A 24,166-nucleotide genomic window follows, 5' to 3' on the forward strand; every position below is an offset into this window, starting at 1 on the left:
ATTATTTAATTAGAGACTGCCAAGCAGTTTGGGGGGAAATTATTTTAATAAGTTGATTTTAATATTTTTCCATGCATTTATTTTTTTCAGTGGAGATTATGCCATATTCAGAAAGATAACCATTTACTTAACTGGTGAGATACATTCAGTTAAACCCTGAGAAATTGTGTTTCCTTAGATCAACCTTTATCCCCAGGAATTGCCTCGAAAGGCTGTCTCCTCTGGCTGGGGGCAGAATCCCTTTCAGAGGCTTAATGGTGGTTATTTGTTTAGCTGAGTAAATTTAAAAATCTGACCAGTACATCTCAGAAATCTCAGATCCCTCTCCCAGAAGGCAAGCCAATGACACCATTAGCTTAATCCAGCACCTCATATACTCAATTTTAATACAACTCTTTAGCTCCAGGATATGATGTATTTTCAGTTGAAGGATTTGTGTTCCAGTAGTAAGAGGGGAGAAGGAGGGAGGGCAGTGTTGTAGGTCACTCAGCAGTTGGGTACACAGATGTATTAAAAAAACATGCGGAGTGTCTTTCCCGAAAAGAGCTAACATCTGACATCTAAATCCATTCATTGATTGGAGTAACTCACAGCAGAGTCTTTTGCTGTGTGTTTAGCTGAGTCCTGCATACCTCATCTGCCTCTTCTGCCTACGTGGCTCCCTGCATTTTTGACAGCCACCTCTAGGCATGATACAATTAATGGATGGTATTTGGAGCTACTGTCCTGGCAGGCTGTGTGAGCACCCCTCTCCATCTCCACAGCGACCGAGGATGTGCTAACTAATGCGGAGGAGTTGTGCTGGCAGCAGTGGCTGTAGAGTAACTGTTGTGAAATTTAACATCCATCCCATCCAAGTCCGTATTCTGCAGTGTTGATTTCCAGGGCTGGGCTAGCTTGGGGTTGTTCTCTAGGAAGATAGAGGTATAGAGCTCCTGTAGAGTTCACCTGTGCCACTTCATGTTCTTACTTCACAGGGACTCATGCCTGTTCTTCCTTGCTCAACCTTAAAAGGATAAAGAAAAGTAGCTCAGGTGATATCTCCATTGCAGTAAAGCTGGAAGAGATGCATCGCCCTGAAACACTGGCAAGCAGTGAGGGGAAGCTGCGGGTATCAGGGATGTGTCTGTGTTCAAGGGAGTAAAGCAATAAGTACACTTCCAGTATACCTGGAGTAAAACCGTTTCAGCTGAGTGCAGCATTATTGCAAGAGGGCATGCTGATAATGGCAACATTCTGGGTGAAAATGAAGAAAACCTGTTGAATACGTATGAATCGCCTGTGTTTGACAAAACAATCTGACACAGATTTCATCATAACTAAGCATTTTTGTGGTTTAGGTTTCCCAAGTGGTCTCTTTTCTGTTCCTTCCCTCTTTAGGTCTGCTTCTGTTTCACACCTGAAATGAATGTAATTAACAGCCACGTCATAGTTAATTGTTTCTATGAGAGCTGCAAAGAGCTGCCTCTATGTCTGTAGGTTGGTTAATCTTTTGCACTGAGTTACAGTTTGATATTTTCCTCTTTCTTCCTCCTACTTGTATGTATTTGCAGGGTATTTTTCTGCTGTTCTTTCTGCTGCTCTCTCCCCTGGACCCACAGCACAGCTGTTGCCTCTCCATGTCTCACTGGTTGGGAAATGCTCTTAAACTCCCTTCCCCAGAGATCATCTTGACCTGTGCCCTGAATTTGTTCAAATTTGCTTTTTTTAAAATACATTATCTTTAATCCGTTGTTCTTGTGCTTTCACTGTCTTAAATTGCTGAAGTTCATGATTTTGTAACCACTTGCATTAGAATTCACTTCCAGTTTTAGAATGTTAATCAACTGTCTGTATCAGTAATATCCAACCAATAAACATTCCCTCCCATACTACTTTCCCTTCTCCAGAGCAACTTTCCCCATGTACTCCAGCAGCTTGGTGTGTCTGGGACTTGCCCTGCTCTGTCTTTAGCAGATGCCAGGGTAATTAAAATTACCTGTTTCTACTAATCCTGGTTATTTGGCTGCTGCAGTCAGATGTTCAAAAAGGCATCATCCATGTCCTATTTCTGATTAACGGAGCTCTGTGGAACATCTCCTATGCTCCTGATCTCTTCCCTGTCCCTGTGGACATGCACAGGGTCTATTTCTCACTTTTTCCTGAACGCCAAAGTATTCTCCATACCAAAAAATCCCCTTCAGATTTCCTCCTTTGGTTTCCTAAACAATGTACATCATCTTATATTGGTATTCGTCTCCAGTGATGTCTTTTCCTGGAGCATGTGTGAGGCTAAATGCTGTAGGTGTGTATGAGGGCTTTAAAGCATTCTTCATTCTCTGTTCCCCTGGCATGTATGCGCAGATGTATAAGATGATCAGAAGGCTGCCCTGTTATTCTTGCTCTGTTTTTCTCTGAGCCTACTGCAATTTCCCTTCCCCTTAGCTGTCATATCCTGATCCTTTAGCTGGTGTTAGGGCACCCACCAGCTTTTGTGAGTAGCTGCCTTCAGACCTAGCTTCCAGACCTCTCTGTGGGTTGGTGAGGTACCGACCATCTTCACCCAGATGTTGCTTTTTCCAGCACCCTCTCCCTGCAGAAGACCACCTTGCCCAGGCAGCAGTGCCAGGCTGTCAGCAGTGGGCACTGGAGCACGGCTTTGCGGCTGGTGCAGAGGAACAGGAGTCTGAGCAGACCTATCCTCCCCTGGCACATCAGTAGTGTTTTGTGAGATCCTAAACATTGCACGTAGCAATGGTTTGTTGACATAGTTTGCTGTTCTACAAGTCTTACCAAAGAGCTGCAGAATTGATTGGAAGCTTGGAACAACTTGCATTACAGTGAGGGTACTGAAGACCTGCAACAAATGTTGCTTAATGGACGTGTGTTTGGAGGAGGCTTGATCTTAATCCTGAGCCATCCACAAGAAACAAGAACCTAGCAGGCGGGGGTATAGCAAGATCCAGTTAGAAGAAGGCCAAAACAGGTAAGTTTGGGCTAGAAGCCGGGTGCCTGCTTTGACCATGGACATTAAATAACTGCAAAACTTTACACAGGAACAGGCTGATTTCCATACTTGCAGCAAGTTTTAAGCTGGCGGTGGTTACCTTTACAAAAGATCTGGTCTGTCCTGCTGAGGGACTAGGTTTGACTCCTGTGCTCCTTGTATGTGTCCTGGGCCGTGTGGTGTGGGACATCAGGCTAATGATGCTGGCCTTTCCCAGCCATTCATCTGTGCCTCCAAAATCAGGTTCAGACTCCACCCTGTGTGCTTTGGTACAAAATTCCCCCAAAGATTAGCTGAGGAGAGCTTCCTGCCAAACCGGGTCCCTCCAGCTGAGCCGTATCTGCGAGCCCAGAGGAGCAAGAAGAGCCAGGGCCAGTTCCTTCAAATATTTTACAGATTAAGACCAGGGTCTGGGATCTGTGGGAAGTCAGTGGAGTTCACAGACCTCAGCGGGTTGTGGTCCTTTCTGCAGTGCTAGTGGTCTGCGCCAGTAATTGCCGTCTTCCTCATCCGCCTAGCTTGGTCGCTCGCTATCATGTTCAGATGCAGTGACACTCAGCAGCGTGGACAAGCCCTCTGACATTATTTGAGTGCAGCTGGAGGCATCTACTTTAGCCTTGAAAATGCCTCTTTCTTGGCCGTGCTTTGTGTTTATTATAATGCTGTCTGTAATGTGCAAAAGTACATTTCTGTTTTAACTTTCTTCTTTATGTACTAAAGAGTGTGGTTTTAATTAAGGATTTCAGATTGAAACATTTCCGGTTTTTTGCGTTGTTTTTTGGTTGGGTTGTTGGTTGTTGGGTTTTTTTTGTTGGTTTTTTTTTTTTTTTAGGACAGTTTTCAGTTAAAATGTTTTAGAGTTTTGAAAAATACCAGATGCCCAGCTCACAAAGTGTACAAAAAGCCCTAGTCACTCCCTCTTCCTCCCAGGGAAATCAGCTGCTCTGCTAAGTGGGAACAGCCAGGGATGGCTGATGGCGAGAACGGGGTCAGCAGGCAGGAGAGGACTGGCCGGAACTGGGATCGGCAGTTTCCAGTGGCACACCATAGCTGCAGCTCCTTGCACCATAGGAAATGTTGACTCAGACCTGTAAAATGAAGCACCTGATTTTTGTGGATTCTGGGTTTGCCCCCCTCAAACAGCTGGGGATTGTAAGAGGAGATGGGCAGGACGTTGCTTAACAGCAGAGCATCCCTGTTGCAGCACCCGCTGGTGAGGAGTGTCAGGCACGCCCTTGCCATCCCTGGCTGCTGGCTGAAGCCCCCACCCATGCGGAAGCGAGGCCAACGCAAACAACTTGTAAAATAAAATGGTTGTTTTGCTGCACATCAACTGCTCTTAGAAGGAAAAATAAAAACAAGCCAGATTTTAGCTCTCCTGGTAGCAGAAGAGCCTAAAAACATCCTATAAAGGCACCCAAAAGTTTTGAAAACAGCAGGCAATGAAAACTCTGTTAAGACCAGGTTTCTTGAGCCAGTCCCACGATTTTTGGGAATTTGACTCATGATTTTTGAATGTTGGGGTTTGGCAAGGCTAAAGTCCTCAGTTTGAATTTGTTCCCGATGTGGTGTTTCAGCTTCCTAGCATGACTGATCAGTGTCACTCTCCTCCAGAGCAGCGAGAGAGCTGGGGGGCAGGAGGCAGATGGGTCCAGTACGAGGCACTGCACCTTCTGTGGCGCCGGGGATGCTGTCAGGTGGCCTGGTTTGCATCCCTGCGTGAAGCTTTTCTGAATCGAACCGTGTCTGCCACATGAAAGCAGTTCAGGCAGCAAAACCAGAACATGGGAGCTGCCGGCTGGGCTGGAGGGAATCTGAGCGCTAGATGCACGGCTCACCTGCATTAAGCATTTTACTGAGATTAAATGGACATGTTAAAACCACACTTTGTATCTGTACGTCTCTCATCCCGGTTTAGCTGTGCAGCACGTGCGCAGGGTGTTGCTCAGCCTGTACTGCCCAGCTCACATCTTGCAGGAAGGTGTTGAAAACATCTATCCTCTTGCTGCAGTGTTAGCACTTCAGGTGCTGTCAAGAAAAAGTATTTATAAAGAAAACCTCTGCCTGGCAACTGTGGCACCCTGAAAGAACGCTGTGGATACAGCTTGCCTGAGCAGCCAGTGGTGTGCAGGGGAGTGGGTTCCCGTGATGGCTGCTGTGGTCTGCCCCACGGGTACTGCCCCGCAGCGGGCGGGAGGAGGTGCGTGTGGGGACAGGTGTGGTACCTGCCCTTGTGTCTTCTCTGTACAGCAAGCTATAGCATTATCTTGTACATACCTCTGTGTGTTTGGGCTGGACCGAATTTCTCATTCAGGCTGGGAGGTGAGCTTAGTTGCAGGGGAGATCCCCCTCCACGTGGCTTCCTTGGCTGGGGAGCAGAACCATCCAGGGACCAAGTCACTTCTCCTCCCTGGCAGCACAGAAATGGCTCGTGTTTGCGTCTCAAGCCAGCTTTTAACTGTACAAATCACCATTCCCCCCACCCATGGATAACGCTTTGCAGCATCCCAGGTACTCCTGCCTTAAAGCCCCCCATCCCGATGTATTCCACAGCCCCATCCTCCCTGTGAGGCAGCTGGGGAGGGCATTTGCTCCTCCCATCCACCATCCCTGTCCATCTCCAGCTGCCTCCCTATTTGGGAGCTTGCAGACCGCTGAGTGCTTGAAGAGCTGACCACTACTTACCTATTTGGGAATGCTTTTAAATTGTTCCAGAAACTGCTGGTTGTTGATAAATTGGGGCAATTGCAGAGAAGTGTTTTAGCTAAACTGTGTAAAAGAAGGAATGAGCTGCAGCGCAGCACTGCCAGCTGTCATTGGATTTAGAAACACACATCATAGATTTTGTTGCTTTTCAGACAGCTGCGCTTATAGCTGCTCTTATAGCCATATAAAACAGTCATTCTGTCAGCAAATGGTCTGGCAGCGGAGCTGGGTTATATCTGCAGCCGTGTTCCCAAGCCTGGCAGGCTCGCACCCTCCATGTGCATAGGTGAAGCCTGGAGGCAGGCGGCTCTGTGGCATGGGCTGTAACCTGTCCCCAGCACTGTAACTTTGCCCAGGGTAAAAAGCAAATTGCTGGGCTGTACCTACTGCCTGTGTAGGGGATGGTGCTGACAGAGCTTGTCTTCAGCGCCCCTGGTTAGGAATGGGGAGTTGCTTTTTACCCTGACTCCGCAGTTGCTGCTCAAGAGGCTGGCTCGCTGGAGGTCAGGCTGACAAACCACAGCCTGTTATAGCAGCACTCACAGCGATCAGGCCCTGTCCTCTGCAGTCCATCCTATTCAGACTTTAGAGCTAAAGCCGAGAGTCCCAGGGACCAGATTTAGATTTTAAAAAGATTTCCTCAAGGAAAGGGAGATAGTGCCTATTTATCAAAACTGAACCTTTTCACAGGATCAATATCACTTTCAATAAAACTTCATCCAGGAAGGGTTTCCTACGTAACAGACCAACTTTTAAATGCCCACTCAAAGTAGTATTTGAATGTTTTATACACACATTTTATTTGCATTCCTTTATACAAAGTGGAACAACCTCAAGCGAACGAGCTTGTCTGCATCAGGAGGTTTCTTCGCGAGTGAGCTGCAAGAGCAGGAGTGAGTTATTGCTGTGCATGCTGTTTCACACCAGTCCCTTGTGTGAGCAGTGCCAGTGAGAAGTGACTGCAGCACAGGCTATGGCTGCCTGTCAGTGGGATGAGCTACCCCACAGAGAGCCCCAAGGGCGCCCAGCAGGCCGGCGCTGTGCAGCAGGGAGGATGATGATGAGCCATACCCATGTTTTCTCTGGAGCTGTTTCCATGGCTCAAGCCCAGTGATCTGGGGTGGCTAACAAGGTACGCAAGAGCAGGTGGTGCTTGTGGTCTTATTTTCTGTTGCTCTGTTCTTTTGCTTTGCTCAAACCTATAGCCCTCTCCCTGCCCACCTCCCTTTCCTCTGAAATTTTAGAAGATGCTGGATTCATCCTGATCCAAATGGGAAAATGTCTGAAGTTATGCAGCAGAAGAAAACAGCTTTCTTAGCTGTAATGTGATATTTGTTCCTTCCCAGGCACCGGGCTGGAACAGAGGGTTTGGAAATTGCCCCTCTGGCCATTATCTGAGCTTTACAGCATTTGGAGATTGAACCCAGATCCCACATCTCTTCTGAAGCTCCATGTCAATTTACACTTGTTCCTAGAAACCATTACTGTCCTGTGAGCTCTTTACCACGCTAGGATTGAAAACAGAGGTATTCTGCTCATTTGAGCTCTTTTTTTGCATGAAGGCAGAGCTCAGTGCTCATTCCTTTTTCTCACCGTCTGAGGATTAAACCTATTCCTGGTTGTTATCCGACCTTGATACCGTTTACACACTGAACCCAATGCCTATGTCTTTTATCTGAGCTCTTACAGCATTTGGAAGTGTGCCATGCCCCTTGTCTGGTATCAAAAGCATTATATTAATTTGGGATTCATTCCACAAAATGAGGCTGTCAGCCAGACTCCTTAGCAATTGGATATTGAACCCAGACCTCGTGGTTGTCTTCCAAGTTATGTGCCAGCTGGGATCTCAGCCCACAATCCATGGCTGCCAGCCAAGCTCCTTATTGGCGAGAGATTGACACCAAGCCCCCAGACTGCTATTTCTGTATGGTGGTGTTAAGGACTAAACCTAGCTCACGTGGTCAGCATAATCACCTCTGCATTGGCAATGAAATGAAAAATCTAGTTAAAGACTTGAATGAATATCGAGGGTCAATGTTCAGCTGCTTAAAGACCAGGGATGATGACAACAATTCCCTTGGAACAAGGCCCCCTCAATACTCCGGGGGGAATAGCCCCAGATCCCCCATCTGTCATCCAGCTGGATATAAATTCCAGGTTCTCATTAACACACAGTGCACAGCATTTCTTTACTGGCTGGCAGTATTAAAGTTAGTTCCTCCAACTTTCAGGTATTCTGCAGATGGGATTAAACTAGATCCCTTTTCTATAGCACCGTTAGGCTCTGCCAAAGCACTTCTTGTCACTCAGAGCAGACCTCCAACGCTGCACCTTGCCTTGGGAAACGTTTCCCACGTGCTGCATGCCCCCAGTTTTTGCTCCCCTGTAAATCAATAAGGAAGGCTGGGAGGTAAATGAGAGCAAGGGACAGTTCTGCAAACCTCCATCCTCTTTGGGGGAAATCGGGAGCCTCACCAGACAGAGGGAGCGTTTCAGGTGAAACGTGTGTCGGAGGCGAGCAAACTTTTTCCTCCTGCCAGCAATTTTGCCTGGGAATTCTTCAGCATCTTTACACGGTGTGGTTTTACTGCATAGCAAAAAGCTTCAGAAGACTGAATTAAAACCAAACAGCTTCCCAGCTGGGATGGTCATCATTAGAATGCAATTTCCAGCAACTGTGTGGGTTTCTTGGTAGCCTTGAAATCTTTAAAATTCTCATTAAGCAGCAACTTTGAAGGAATGGCTTAGCATGCAGCTAGAATAGGAAAATCTTCCCATGATCTAGTGGATCAAGCTGGATGTTATAGTGCATATGAACAGCGTGGGATGCTGCTTTTTCTCTGAACTTGCAGTAATGGTGAAGGCTACCCTTTGGTGCTCTAAATGTACAAACTGTGAATGGGGGGTTCTGGTTTCCCTGTCTGAAACTCTACCGTGACTGGGGATGGAATCCATGGGAAGGTTTCAAGCTGGTTTTGCAGACCTGTCCCATGGGTCTGGAATTACTCTGATTGCCTGTTACATATCTTCTGATTCATGTTTATTTGCTAAGAAAGCATTAAGTCTTTGCCACATACATGTGGTTTTATGAGGATTTTCAGCCCAAGAGAGCCAGTGCAAATGGCATTCAGCTGACTATAGTGGCAATTTGTTTGTAAATAAATTTTCCATGTACCCGCTTGTTCCTCTGTAAGTGGGAATACCTTTCTTTTTCCATCATTTGCTCTTGCCAGCCATCTTACTCATCCGTCGTCTGAACATTCTGTACCACCCTTCCTGCCTCCTCCCTGTAAAGCTCTCTTTGGGGTTCTCTTTGCCAGGTTTTTCCAGACCCCTTCCCTCTGCTATCTCCTGTGGGCACTTAAAGGGCAGGGGATGCTGCTGGCTTCGGTGCTGGCATCAAGAGCTGTTCACTGGGACGCTCCAGGCAGTGCTCAGAATTTATGGGGAATGCAGAGTTGAGCAATACCTGTGATTAGTTGAAATCGTTATTTCTAGAACTGCATTTCTTTGCTTTATCAACAGAAGGGTTCATCTGTTGTGCATTTGCCTGATGTCTCAGCTAACCTGTGGATTTGGGGAGTGCAGTGTGTGCTGCCCACTCTGTGCTCAGCTCTCTCCCCGTCCTCCTCAGCGCTGGCATGCACTGCATGTGCAAGAGATGGACGTGGTGAACAATGAGGATAGAGGGAGAACAGGCTCTTCTTTCCTGTCCTCCTGGTTCACTTCCCAGAGTTACGAAAGCCGCTGGCATGCTGTGCCATGCCCCACCACCCCTCAGCCCACTGGCTGATCTCTGCCTCCATCTCAGCGCACACATGTATTTCCAGTCTTCATGCTAAACCCTGCCAAAGCAAAATCCTGAAGCAGAATAAAAAATGTGAAAGACTTTCAAACCCAGAGATTATTGAACTGTCCCTCTTACCAAATGGCGGTCAATACTATGTTCTTTATAAAGTCTCTAGTATAATGTTTAATTCAGTAACTTCAACTGGAAAGTCTTTCCAATTATTTTAAACTGCCAGAGACATTTTAATGTGCCTTAGATTTTGCGTTGGCATGCCACAGAGTGAAGTGCCATCCATCTTTCAGAGAACTTTAAAGTTTAGCCTCATATAAAAAGGATAGAAATGGGAAAGAATCTCAGAGGGTGCACTTGTCCCATGAACCTCACCATCTGCAGCCTCACAGACACCTACTCCTGCATTTTGAAATTGTCTCCCTTTGTGCAGGGTGGGAGATCCACGCAAACAGCCAAAATCTTTAATTCCTGTGCAGAGCTTCAGCTGAGGGCAGGATTCCGAGCAGATCTTTGCTGGCAGCCCCCCAGCCATGCGGGCAGTATTCACTCTCCAGATACATTCAAGCCTCTGCAACCAAGGATGTAAAAGGTTGAGAAAGCCTAAACATCTTCTGATTGATTTTTTTGTGCCAGGGCCACGGGGCATCTGTCTCTGACTACTGATTGCTGCTAGTCCCAAACCCACTGGGCAGGTGCCCATCCCCACCGAACCCTGCCAACAAGCACTGCCGCTGGGTACGAGGGAGCGGAGCATGCAGCTGTGCTGCCTTGGTTAGCCTTGTCCCAACTACGGGAGCGTTAGCAAGTGGCAGAGGCTGACTCTCAGCATCCTTACACTATTTTTATGCCTTTTTTTCCTTTTTTTCTTTATTCCCTCTGCCTGAGCTCAGTGGCACGTGGGTGCAGAGTGTGTGCATCTCTGCACCGGACAGAGGGGGAGAAGGGGAAAGGAGAACATCTTATAAATCCAGTTCTGCTCTATTAAGATTCATTCTGGTACGACAATGGCTTTTTCTATTGAAATGCTTTGTGCAAGCCTTGCCTAATGATCTGTTAACTGGGGAAAGGTTAAATTCCTGCAAGATTTTCTGTGTTTGATGAAGAAAAAACAGTGCAATTATCCAGAATTCAAAGTGAGTTTTAGCCAACTGTTAATAATACCGTGATTCTTCATGTTCTCATTACTCAAAAGTAATGTGGCCATCCCTAGTCATGGCAGTAAAATATTTATAGCATTCTCTTTTGGCTCTGTTTGTACTTATGGAGGGCTAGATATCACTCGAGGCCTTCTAAATATGCTTCTTTTTGTGCTTTAGCCACCCGTGACAGCACTCTTCTCCTCTAACTGCAGCTGTGTGCAATGATGGCATCCAGTTTAAGGCAGTCATCTCAGGAGGGGTCAGGGTCAGACATGCCCTTTAATCACTAATGGTTGGGCACCATGTGCAAAATGGTTATCAAGGCTATGCTAGAGTCACTGGAGAGGATGCTGCTTCCAGGTTCACACTATCCCAAGACAGCTGCTAAGGATGAAGGAGATAAGCGGACTTGATACCTGATACTCTTGATACCAAGAGTGCCCATATGAACAATCTGGTTTGATGCAGAGATAGGTTTATTAGCAGTTTTCAGCTCTTTCTGGCCTTGTAATCTGCAGGTTGGGTTTTGCTGGAGACCATTGGAAACATGCAGGGGCAATCCCCAGACATCTCTGTGTTTCTCCCAGCTCCCTCCCCTGACTGCTGAGGTTTCCAGCTCAGAAAGTGAAGGCAGAACATGAAATACATGTGGCATCTCTGTGTCCACGCACACGGAAACAGAGTAAGTGTCATGGGGAAAATATAATTTCACAGTGGCAGGCCCTGCACTGGGATAAACAGACAGCTTGTTTCCTCTGGTGGATGCATGGAAAATCAATTCCCAGTCCTCTGCAGAGGCTTCTAAACACCAACCAAATCCCCTTCTGTAGTACAACTGTTTTGTGCTGGTGAAAAGGTTTCATTTCTAGCAAGGGAACTACAGGTAACACCTTTTTGCTATCTTTCTGTTGTCATTTAGGTGTCTATCTTATCCTTTTTATAGGAGTCTTACTTCAAGTGCAGCTTTTTGCCTGGAAGTCTGAAGTAAATGAGTATTAAGTAACTGTATCTGTCTCTAATTCACTAAACATCCAGAAAAAGAGCTAATGTGCCTGAACCAGTGGGATGAATACATTAATCTAATTCAGCTACTTTTTGTTCAAACAACCAGTAGCATTCAGAAAAAGGTTGTGAAAGGGATTAGGAATTTCTTTTCTACATTTTTCCTTTCTTCTTCTTTCCATGACTTTGCCGTGTTCCATCAAACATTAGCTATTCAGTTAGCTTATTTTTTGACCATCCTTAAAACATTACTTTTAAAATAAGTTTTTTCCTTTTCAGACCTGGCTCTGTATTCACCAAGGCTTTCAGTGACCAGGGAGAGCAACAGACTAAGCACAGACATACAGGCTGTGAGCAGCTTATCCCGACCACAGCGAGCAGGTCCCAGCTGTCACCATCTCACTTGCACCTCAGTCAGACAGTGTGGGTACCAGTATCTCAGAGCATCACCCCTGGGCTTAGGGCAATTCACTGAGCATGCAGTGGCTGCCTCTCCATCCCCTTTAGCTCCCTTGGCGATGGTGGTGCATGCTATCACCTTAGTGACATGGCAAGTCTGATATATGTATCCTCCATTCCTTTACATCCCTCTTTATTGGGAATATGCAAAAAGTCCCAGAACAGGCTGCCCAGACCCTTCAGTTTAACAGCAAATTACTGGTAGCTGCTCTTGATGTGTGTATTTCTCACTGCAGTTCAGTCTAGATCAGGGTTACCTCACTTTCTGAAGAGAATATCGTGTGCAGTCGTGTCAAAAACCTTAAAAACCATCAATGTGTAAGACCTAAACGGCTGCTTTGCTGCCTGTAAGCCCTGCTCTCCTGTCAGTAGATTGCTTCAGTGTGATTTGTTCTTGACACATTCCTGTGGCTGTTGATCATCTCCTTATATTTTGTAAGTGCTGACAAGCAGCTTGATTATTTGTCCAAGTATTTTTCTGGGACCTGAAGCCGGTCTGCCTACTCTCTAATTCCCCCGTGCCTCCTTCCCCTCTTCTGAAAGCAGAGCCCTTGGTCTGCCCTCCCAGCCCCCTGGAACCTCCCTGTCCCTGGTGGCTCCTCACAGTTAAGTGGTTGCATCTCCGAGGCTGCTTCAGGAAGCTCGTCGAGTGTCCTGGGATGCAGTTCAACAGTCAGGGATCACTGAAAACGCCACAGTTATCTAATTACTCTCTAACCAAATATCCTCTCACTGTCACATGAGTTCGTGTCCTGCTAATGCTGGCATTAGCTTTGTCAAGCATTTGCTTGCTTTTGAGTTTTTGGGGAAGATTGAACCAAAAAAGGCGTTAAACCTTTTGGCTGTACCTGCAGCGCCCTGTACCTAATGTCACACCTCTCCGACTAGCAGGTCAGCTTTCTTTAGCCACTCCTGCTGGCTAGTGCTCCACTGCTCACCAAGGCCACAGCACAGCAGAGGAGATGCCAGCTGGGGAGCTTTGGGGCCAGTAGGTAGGGCAGGAATCCCACAAAGACCCCAGCACCCCAGGAGGACCACTTGGCCAGGCTGTTACCAGGCAGCGAGCCCTCCTCTGTCCCTGAGCTCAAGGGGTGACAGGGATCTCCTCTCTGTGTGCAGAGCAGAGGTTGGCCAGGTGCGTGGTGCATGTCTTGGAGGTTCTATTTGATTATTTCTGGGGCTTGGTTGCTGCCCAGGGGGCTGTGGGAGCAGAGAGCTGGTTGTGGTGGTGGGCACAAGAGGTGGCTGTGAGCTGGCAGCCCTGGGGTGGTGCTGCCTCCTCTGCTCCCAGGCACTGCAGGGATCTGCTGTGAAAGAGATGCAAGGCAGGACAAGTGCAGGAGAGGATGAACTTTCCTTGCCAAAAGCAGATGAAAGGACATGTTATAAAGTCACTTGTCTCTGGTAACATGGGCCCTAGCTTTGACACAGTGGTGGAGGGCATCCAAGTTTTATGCTAGAAGGAGAAGAGCCCATACCTGGAATCCTATCCTGGTTTCAAAGGTCAGGCACATTTCTGCAGTTACAGGTGTCGCGGGAATGGCATTTGACCCTGGCCCATCCTACACAGAAGGCAAGGTCTGATGGACAACAGGATCATTTGAACCTCCCTGGAACTAGCTTTCATTTGAATTACAAACTGTTTTTTGTTTCTTCCCAGCCAGGTCTTTAGACAAACTCTATAACTTTGCTGACTGCTCTGGCCTTCACCTGATCTTTGCATTGAATGCTTTGCGCCGAAATCCCAACAATTCCTGGAACAGCTCCAATGCCCTCAGCCTGCTGAAGTACAGTGCCAGCAAGAAGTACAACATCTCCTGGGAGCTGGGCAATGGTGAGTGTGGGAACAGGAGAGCCACGGGAACGGAGCTCGCTGTAGCAGGAAGGTATTCCCTTTTGGAAGAGGATATTTGCAGATCCCGGGATGCCTTGCCACGTAGTTTCAGAGGGATTTAAAGGCCCTTGCTATAAGGCAGTGTTAGTCCCTTAGCTGGAGGTATTAAAGCACATGGAGTGTTTCTGGCTGAGCTGCTCTCAGTCCTTTGGTGGCCAGACCAGCAGCTGTATGGACTTGTATGGTGGCTGCAGTGCCAGGGGAAGTGGGGGACCCTACAGGGACAGGAGCACGACATCAGGGAGCAGGTCCTTCACCCAGCACACAGCAAAAGGGGTGCAGGAGGAGATGCTGGCCCAGGAGAGTAAGCGGTGGCCTTCATCCACTTCTTGGAGGCTCCTTCTGCTGTTCTACAGAGCAGGCAGGCAGCTCTGCGGAGCTCAAGCTGTGCGACAGCGTGAGCTGTGTCTCTCTCTCCGGAAGCACGGATGAAGGAGCAGAGTTGGCAAGCTTTGCTTGTCTATTTTTATTTTCCCAGAGCCCAATAACTATCGGACCCTGATCGGCCGCTCGGTGAACGGCAGCCAGCTGGGGAAGGACTACATCCAGCTGAGAAGCCTGCTGCAGCTTATCCGCACTTATTCCAGATCAAACCTCTATGGGCCGAACATTGGGAGGCCCAGAAAGAATGTCATCGCTCTTCTGGAAGGGTAAGTGATGTTGCTTTGATGAAGAGATCAGAAACCCCTCTTGAGACTGATGCCCTCTGCAGCAGGTAGACTTGCTCTTTGGCTTCCCATTGCTCAACAGCTGCCAGGACAGTGAGGGTCTGTGTGGCTCAGCCACCACAGTACCAGGGACTTGGGGACATGGTCATCTTTGCTGCTAAACTTCTGCAGAGATGCCTGGTGGGATTTTGGGCTGGGCTGATTAACAATCTCCCAGTTATTCCCAGCATTTCCCAATTGCTGGCAGACTGAGGTGCCCACCTTGTTGAGATGTGAAGATAACTCAGTGGTATGGATGCAGGCTCCTGCATGCCTGTGGGCTGCAGGGCCAGGAGGTGGGTCCTGGCACCGCTTAGCAGTGTAGGTGTTGTCTCAAGAGTCCTCCTGGACGAATTGCTTTGCTCTTCCCATTCAGTGATGACTTCTCCCTGTGCTTTCTCCATCTATGCAGAGGAAGAACCCGTAGCAACTTTCTTCACTGGCCAAGCCCTCTGCTCCCTCCTAGGAGAATTGGCATGTCTCTAGTTTGGGGAGGCCAGAGGTGGAGAAGGAATGGTGACAGTGAGGGACGCAGACACCTGGAGGTGACATTGGACAGCTACAGGAACCAGGGAGGTGTGGGAGCCTGCTGGCAGCAGGAATTGGGACTGTGCGGCTCGAAGACCATGCAGCAGAGGGGAAATTCCCTGCAGGACTGTAAACAGAAACTCCAGTGCAGAGGGCTGGGCAGGGGGAGGTGTGGAAGGGACTCTGCTGGGAGCAAAGCTGGGTCTAGCATTCATTAACATCTGCATGAATGATCTGGCAGAAACAATAAACAGCACACTGATGCAGTCCCTGGCGAGGTGGGGAGGGAGCCAGGGCCAGATTCTCAGCTCTGCTGCAGCAGCACAAAGAGACCATAAAGCTGGTTGAACCAGCTGTGATGCCAGCATCCCTCTGGCTGAGGGAAGTGGGGGAGCAGCCCCTGCACCCCCCCACGGCTGCTGCTGGTGCCACGCGAACGCATCGCTTGCCAGAGCCCCCGCATTTGGTATGGCACGGTGAAAGCGGTGCGGGGGGAGTTACAAAATGTTGTAGTAGCCTTGATCAGCAGGAAATCTATTAGCACCGGGAAGAGCAGGCTGAGTAAGGAAAACAACAGGGATGAAAGCCAAGAAGCTCTTAAAGAAACGGAAGTCCTACTGCTCCATTTGCCCTTCATGCGCTGCAGCCGTGTCCCAGGGAAGAGGGGTCGGAAGAGCCATGTTGTACGGCCAGGGTGGTCCGGCAGCTCTGCATTGCTGGGGCTGCGCTGTGACTGACGGCAACCCCAGGAGCGAGGCTGTAGTGTGCAATCCTGTTGAGAGGATGGTAAACACACCATCTCGAATGAAAGGGAAGATAGGTAAGAATTAAGCTTTGAACAGTCCTGGCAACATGATGGTGGGGGGTCTCCAGACCCCAACACTGGTCTGCAAGAGCTGTAGCAAGCATGCTGGCTCTCCAAGCTATAGGCTGTTTCTGTGCCGCCATCCCTGCCTGCCAGGGTGACGCTGGTCCACAAGCTCTCAAAGTGATTTCTCTCTCCCATGGAGAAGCCTTGTGTCCTGCACTCCAAACCCTGGTGTCTGCAACTCGTGGCAAGCGGCACGTGCCGCTTGTCTTTCCTCACAAAGACCCAATTATTACAAGGCAGGGTGTAAAGAGAAGGAACAAGTCTGATTACACAAAGACAAAGGGCTAAATGCTCATTTGCAGTATTTGGAAATGGAGTTGCAAAAGGACAAACAAACAAACCCCAGTGCCTAAGCTGCCTGACAGTGTGAGCTTTACTCCCAGCAGCTCCCTGCGGTCTCCTCAGTACTCTTGGTTAGTGCTACCAACAGCTCTGCCTTCTGCAGGAGCATTGCAGAATTTCTCAATGGGATGTGGCTCGGCATGTGCCTGGGGCTGTCACAGCCAGAATGTGCATCTCAGGATCCTGAATGAGCTCCACACGGCCAGTAAGCAAGAGTGAGGAGAAGTGTAGGAAGATGTTCTCAATGGCAAGCCTGCTGTCTGCCTGGCCAGACCACCATGAGTGGTCTACATAGTGCTCACAGTAGGATGAAGAGTCCAGAGTGAATTAAGTGCATGCAATTAATAGTCCTGATGATGCAAAATCTGCAAATTTTTTCTCTTATTTTAAAAAGTGTTATGAACAGCAAAGTCAGCCAGGTAGGAAAAGATATGCCAAGTAGAAGATTTTGACTCGAGTGTTAAGTTAGGCTGCAGGGGAGACATGAGACACCCCAAACGGGATAGATGGATTAATCTGCCAGGCAAGGAGTGCCCTGTTACACAAAGTGAGGAAGAGGGTTTTGGTGGGGTACATAATGGAAATGAGCTCAGAGAGGAAGAGGAGAGCTTGGAGAGGAACAGGGAGTGATCTCCGACAGTAGAAGATGACATTAGATGTTCTCCAGAGAAAGCCTCTAGGGTTACCTGAGGTCCTGAAACACTCAGAGAAAAGTCTCATTGTGAAGTACTACTTAAGATTACATTTTCCTGTTGCATGCTCTGTCTATTGTTTAACTGTTATCTCAAGCAATGAAGCTAAACTTACTCTCACTGTTTAAACCTTGTCCTGTAATGGCAGCATCAACATGACAATGGGCATTGCTCTCTGCTGTGCACCAGGCTCTGTCGTCTCAGTGGTGGGAGACGGACACCTCCAGGGCAGTTCTGACCCAGTCCTAGGGTCTGTCCTCCAGGACAAGGTGGGACAGAACTCCTCCTGGGGTGCCACCTCTCTGGAGTCTGCTAGACAGGCTAGATGGTGAGCACAGATCAGGTACCTCAAGGTTTGCCACATGTAGGGGGGTGTGCATGCATGCTGCCCTACCGCAAAGGCTGTCCCTAGGCAGGTGACACTGAGCTGTGCTGGGTGAAACCTGTGCACTTTCTCATGGTGGAGGCAGGATATGGTGAGGGGAGAAGAGCCCTGCCTGACACGCAGCAGCACAGGCTTTACACACCCTTCACTGCTGAGTTATTGCTGCTGAGCTCTTGCACCACCCTGCACGGCGCAATGGCTCTGAGCAGCCACAGAGCATATCAGTGTCACTCTGGGCTGGCAAGTCCTGGAGAGTAGTCCAGGACTACTACTGCTGGTGTAAGCATGGGCTCTGCAGTGACGCAGCATTGCTCGGATGACTGGGGCCTGCTGTGTGGGAAGCTAGAAATGGTGTCTTGTGAATGCACAGGTGCAAGAGGGAATTTCTCCAGACACAACCAACAGTTGAGTTTGATGAGGTGTTAATTAGACCATTCATGCAGCCTGAGCTGTTGGAGAGCAGACCACGTTAGCTACCTACCGCGTCTGCAGGTACAGGAATCCCAGAACTGCTCAGAATTTGCTTGGGGAAAAAATTGTGAGATTCTAAGGAATTAACATAGATTTTAACAGCAGATCAGGAATCAGACACAAAGGTTAATGCATGAATGCATCACACATTCAGTGCTGGAAGAGAAGAAACACCAGGGAAAGCGATTAAGAAGAATCGATGCTAACTTGTGTTACAGCTCAGAACATTTGGTACAAAACTTCGACCGGCACGTTTGGGCAGATTTGGCTAGGCGCTCTCATGTCCTGTTATTCCTCAGTTGGTGTAGCATGGTTTTTGCCACTGGTCAGACACTCCTAAGTGTTAGGGCGTTACCTCTATCACGGCAGGAGCTGCAGTGCCAGGAGGATAAGGGCTGGCAGGCGCTTGTATCCATGCTAGGCTGGCTGCTCTTGATGGTCTGTAGCCACTTACAGTCCTGAGCCTGATGAAGTCACCAGAGAGGTGAAAAACTTTCTTGTCTGGAGCTATAGCCTCTCCCTACCTCCTCATCCCCCAATCCTCAGAGCCACCCAATCTGCTGCATCCTTGGCTTTCTGTCTGCCCTCTTTCCAGCCTCCTTGGCCCCTTCTTGCTACGGCCATCACCACTGCACATCCACCCTCTGGTCACAGGGCCACAGCACCTCTGGCCAGGCAACAGCAGCAGGCAAGGGAGCTCCCACATGTCAGTCCTCACCTTGCAAGGCACAAGAGCTTCTTATCCTCCATGATTTTACTGCCTCCTATTCCTGGTTTGTAGTACCTGTGGAGAATTAACCACCTGTCTGGATCACTTTGGCTCCTTTTGGTGGTGATGTCATTCCACAGTGCTCTGAAAGGAGCCCGTAAAGGTGAGGAAGCATCTTTGTCAGTGGTGATGGAGCCCTTCCTCCCTGCTAGCTGTGGACATGGCAGAGTTGAGAGAGAGCATGGAGATGACATCTTGATTATCTGTGGGCAGCCCAGGTAGGGGTCAGGTTAAAACCAGTCGCAGTCCTCAGCCCTGCTCCCTGCATCCACAAATCAACCCCAAGCACAGGTTCCTGCGTTGGTGCTTATGTGTAGAGAGAGGTGTTAGCTTATAGCTCATGAAATGGCACAGGCTGTATATTTGGGGTCCAACACAACCATAGGCCAAAGCAAAATCAAGGTGCTAAAAATTGGGAGAGTCTTTGGTAGTATTTTTATGATGACTGCCCATACCTTGTGTCTGTGCTGTCATGAGCGCGAAGAGGGCTGTGGCTGTCTGAGCAGGTCAGCACACAGCAGTCAGTCTAGGCACTGCTTTTGACCTGTGACTTTTTCTGGAGTAGCAACCAAAGACAGTGTATGGACAGAGCTTGTTTGTTTAAATTCAAGTAGGGAAGAGAAACAAGGAGAGCCTGGAGTAGGTGGTATCCAGCAGAGGGAAGAACTCTGGGTGGGTTTCAGGAAGAAACTTGGTATTTGTCCTGTCCTCTTGCTGACAAGGACTTCTGCCCTGTTTGGCACAGGGGACTTGTAAGCACTGCATTTTTTAGAAGCTCTTTTTGGCTATTTGGCTTTCTTTAAAAAGCACATCCTTGCTGTACTGGTCTAAGGCTCTCTTGTGATGCTGCAGAGGCGAGCATGTCTCAGTCAGCAGAGCCAGAAGCTTCACCCTTATGCAAGCTACTGCAAGGCTGGTGGCACAGACTGAATAGGTCCGGAGCAAGAATTCTGTGCAAAAAGTCAAGCAACATTAATGATACAAAGGGAGGAGGAGGTCACTGCAGCATGACCTCAAGCTCCAGTAGCATTGAAATTATGAGTAAATCCATTCATAAATACATTGAAATGATGTGTGAAGGATGTGATGAGGCATTTGGCTATATAGCAGGGCCAGGGATCTGAGATCTAAGCAAAGGATTTAGCTATTGCTCTTTCAGGAGGAAAGGGTTAAGATAGTTGTTGCTGAAGCTTGATCTGGATGGCTGGAGTGCCAAAATCACAGTTACCTGTATAGGAAGAACAAAATGGGTAAGGAAAGACATAGATGAGATTATGCCACTGTATTAATACACAGTGTGCCTTATTTCTGATTGCTATCTACAACCTTAGTCTTTTCATCTCAGAAAAGATGTAATAGAACTAAGGAGGGTTGCAGGGAGAGGAGCTAAGGATGTGCAGAGGTATGTGATGTCTTCATGTGAGAAGAGATTAAATAGGCTATGCCTCTTCAGTTTGTAAGGCAGGCAGCTCAGAGGGAATGTTACCGAGGCCCATGAGCCTGTGACTGTGAATGGGGTGTTTTTTCCACAGAGCAGAAAGTAGTTTGGAAGGAAAGTTTGGAAAGGAGGAAACTTTCACATGGTATGTAGTGACATTGTAGAAGTCACTGTCACAGGGTGTTGTGGAGGCTGAAGTTGTGCGTTCAGAAAGGGACTGGACAAATCAGTGGTGGGAAAAAACATCAGTCGTGTAACTTCATGGTCCAGCTGGAACTCCCAGAGTCCCTGGAGTGCAGGTTACCAAGGCTGGTGGGTCAGTCTGGGACACAGAGCTCTCTTTGCTGGAAGGCTTGCGCAGCCCCACCGTAGATCATGTTGGGTGAAGAAAGGTGACACTGAGCAGAGAAAGAACACAATATAGCAGCAGATTTACAGATAGTCCCCACCAGGCTCTGCTCCCTGGAGTGAAATTCCTGTCTGAAATCTGGCATTGCAGGTTGAAGTCTTTGCAGCAGGTGGCATGAGCTAGGTCTAGTACCTGTCTCTGCTGCTGCAGGTAGATTGTGCTACTGGAAGAAGTTAGTAAGTGAAGCCTGTGCCTTAGGCCGCCTCACCATCCAATTCAGACACCAGATAAAGCTCTTTCTACGTGTCACTGTTGGCTCAAAGGGCAGAGATCTGCCACTCAGCTCTAGCGATCCATGACGGTACCGCAGGCAGGCTGGTGTTGCTCCCACACTTGGCGCTTCGTGGGGGGTCACTTTGCTTTTATAGTACTGTAGGGAGTAGCAGGTGAAATAACCTGTGTTTGTGAAGTCCAGCACCCAGGAGTCAGATGATGCTAAACCACCTGAGAGCCTGTGCGATGGTAACTTGTCTCCTCATGCAGCTGCATTCTTTGTTACAGGATTACTTTTTTTTATCGTTTAAGGGATGACGATCTGCAATTACCTGAATGGGAAAGAGGTTTCCAAATGCAGATGGCTCCTTAATGTATCAGAAACAAGCCTAGGAAGTTCCAGTGGCTGGAAGCTGAAGCTAGTCACATTCAGATGAGAACTTAACATACTTGGAGGCTAATTAACCATGGGAGTAATTTACTTAGGTTGCAGTAGGTGCTCCATGACAGACAAGTATTGAATCAGGACAGGTGATCTGTTTCAGAGATGTGACCACACTTAAATCAGGTTGTGGTCCTGGGAGATATGGCTCTGGAAAATGCTCTGGGAGAGGTCAGATGTGAGCCATGGTTTCACAGGACAGAGTTTTGGTGTCAGTACCATCTCATGGTGTTGCAGCCCTCCTGCCCCACTCTCCCATAGCTGTGAGATGCTGTCCTACATTGTGCCAGCATTACCATTTCTGGGACAGAGCTGGGAACTGTTTGGGTGGCCAAGCAATGGTATATTACATTTTTCTCAGTGCTTATTTGAAAACAAGCTTGAGCCTCTGTTCTAGCTCAGCGCAGGGCCCCACAAGTAGTAATGCTGGCATGGGATGCTGGCACATGGGCAGCTGCAAGGATAAGGAGATGGATATACCTGAACTCGGTGGCTTTGTCTCACCCTCTGTACACAAACTCCCTGAATGAGTCTCCTGTTCCTCCACGTGCCTCTGACGTGTTCTGCTTTCCCACCTAGAGATGCTGGCCCAGCAGATTTTGAGGATTTTTGTGTTTTCCCAGGTTTCTGACATGCAGAGGGCCAGCCAGGGATACTGCACAGGCATGCCCTGGAGCTGCCACACATCTGCACTACAGGGCATCACTACAGTAGTTGCCCACATTGCCTGCACAGTGCGAGCTGAGCTGGTCCCACTGCCTCTGGGGGTTTTTACTGCACGTGTGCTGCGCAGCCAATTGGTGCTCACAGAGAAAGCCCAGTGTATAGGAAAATGGCAGATTTACTGTGCCAGCCCAGCCCATCTGTGCAGCACATGTGCAGGGATCTGAGCCCTCCCGGAAGCGTCTGGTTTGCTCTGCCTGCACTCCACACATGGACATCGTGCAGTCCAGGAAATCCCAGATAAAAATATGCCAGCACTGGTCATTTAGCCCCGATGGATCTTCACTGGCCTCAAAGTCTGTGGTTTGAGAAGCACAGGTGCTACAGGAATAAAGGGATTAATAACATCTGTACTCCAAAGCTGAGGATATTCTGATATCTGTGCATCACTGCATCTCCACCTGCCCTGGGCTTTCATCTCTTGCTCATGCAGTACCACTTATTGGCTGTTGAGCTGCTGGAGGTTCCCTTTGGAGGGTACTGTCCATTGGCCAGGTCATCTGAGGTACTCCAGGCACAGAACTTGAAGTTTTACCAGGAAATTTTTTATTCCACCCTGCAAAAATCTCAATAAAAGAGAAAAAAGAAAGAAAGAAAAACAGAATATGGAAAGCAAAATTTGAGGTAGATGTGCATCTTTTATAGTCAAATTTGAAATGACCAGAACTAACCAATTTATTTTGGTCTTATGGAGACAGAACACTATGCAAACCAGTGTCTTTTATTTCCTGCTTTTGGTCTGCACTGCACTGCCTGAGTGATACCTGTGTCCTAGAAGAAATTTTTCTCAGCAGCTTTTTAACAACAGGCCAATTAGCTGTCTGGAAACATGGGAGATGGGACAGATGGATGTCCTGCTTCTGCTGCTCCAAGGATGCTGGAAGTTATACTGAGGATTTGCTTTGCTTTTCAGTCCCTGTTCAAAGACGGCTGTTGTGGGTGTATTTGCAGCAGGGCTGTAGGCACTGTAGAAGTGGTGAGGAAAACCGGACAGCTTCTCCCTCCGAGCTCGTTCTACTCATGGTTTTGGACTGTGAGTGGAGAGTGTTAAGCTGAGCCTGAAGAAGTGATTTAGTAACATCTGGAATGGTTTATTTTGCAGCCAGAACATAAAACATTTGAGGTTATAAAGCAAGGTGGACTACTCTTCGAACACAATTGCAATCGATCGATCTTCAAACGCAGTATAGATTGTGTTCATCATTTCAGTTTAGAGTTCATTAGTTCACTCTTGTATGCTTCATCCATTACATTTTAGGCAGCAGTCCCTGTAGTGAGCATTTAAAACCTGGGAGCTGGGTTTTTTGATCCTTTTGGCATACTTCTGCACACATAGTTTTCTAGAACAGCAACCTTTCCATAGCAATATTTGCAAAATCCTCTTTTTGCCACATGACTGCTCTGAGTTGCAAGGAGCTCGCACCTCTCTGGCTGCACTGAGGCTGGTCTCCTCACCCTGCTCAGCTGGGGAGAAACTGTCCCCAAATCACCACCCTGGCACTGGTCTCCTGGGCCTGACCCTCAAGAGAGATGTAAAAGCCTTTCTGAAAGGCGTGCCTGGGAACTGAAGCTCACAGCACTACTAGGCAGCAGAATCAGGGATGCATCAGTGCCTACGGGGTTTTACAGCGTGTTATTGTTTTTCCATTTCTAATTGTATCTCTTCCCTCTCTGTCTGCAGGGATTTATTACCACTGCCTTTGCCAGTGTCCTCTTATGCTTCACAGGGTCCAGCTGCCCTTTTGTCCCAGTCTATAATTGACCATCGTTGTTAATTTAAAGTCAGAATGATTGTTTCCGAGCTATATTTAGCCTGAAGCTTGCTGCTCTTGTTTCAGACCTGATTAGAAGCTCGTGTGCCGGAAAGCATGCTGCTCATCCCTGCCACCACAACTAGTCTGATAAAAGGTCTCATCTTTCCTCACAAACCTTCCCTTTCCTTCCCCACCCTTGGTCATGGACTATCCTGTGGGAGTTGGAGGTCACAGGACCCAGTGCCACCCATCCCTGTGTCCCCATCAAGTCAGGGCAGCTGTGTGATTCCTGTTGTGTTCCTGGGATCCCTGTGCACCAGAGCAGCCCACAACAATACAGAATCGGTCTCTTTCTCTTCACGTTCGCTTGCTCAAGCCGATGTCTTCTGTCATGTGCATAGATCACCACTTCCAAAATGCATCAGCTACCCGGC

At 48.2% G+C, this 24,166-nt stretch overlaps 1 protein-coding gene across 2 annotated transcripts in view; it reads left to right on the top strand.

Annotated features, from left to right (window-relative positions):
• Positions 1-24,166, top strand: part of HPSE2 (heparanase 2 (inactive)) — a 111,997-nt gene that overhangs the window by 59,305 nt on the left and 28,526 nt on the right. The window contains exons 4-5 of one of the 2 annotated variants that reach the window (XM_080402342.1): positions 13,759-13,928; positions 14,467-14,638. In XM_080402342.1, the coding sequence (XP_080258468.1) occupies positions 13,759-13,928; positions 14,467-14,638 (342 nt within the window). Of the gene's footprint in view, positions 1-13,754; positions 13,929-14,466; positions 14,639-24,166 lie in introns of both variants that reach the window. The other variant, XM_080402343.1, reaches the window with a different exon arrangement.

Source organism: Falco punctatus (assembly GCF_963210335.1).
Source record: "Falco punctatus genome assembly, chromosome: 9".
Taxonomy (NCBI): Eukaryota; Metazoa; Chordata; class Aves; order Falconiformes; family Falconidae; genus Falco; species Falco punctatus.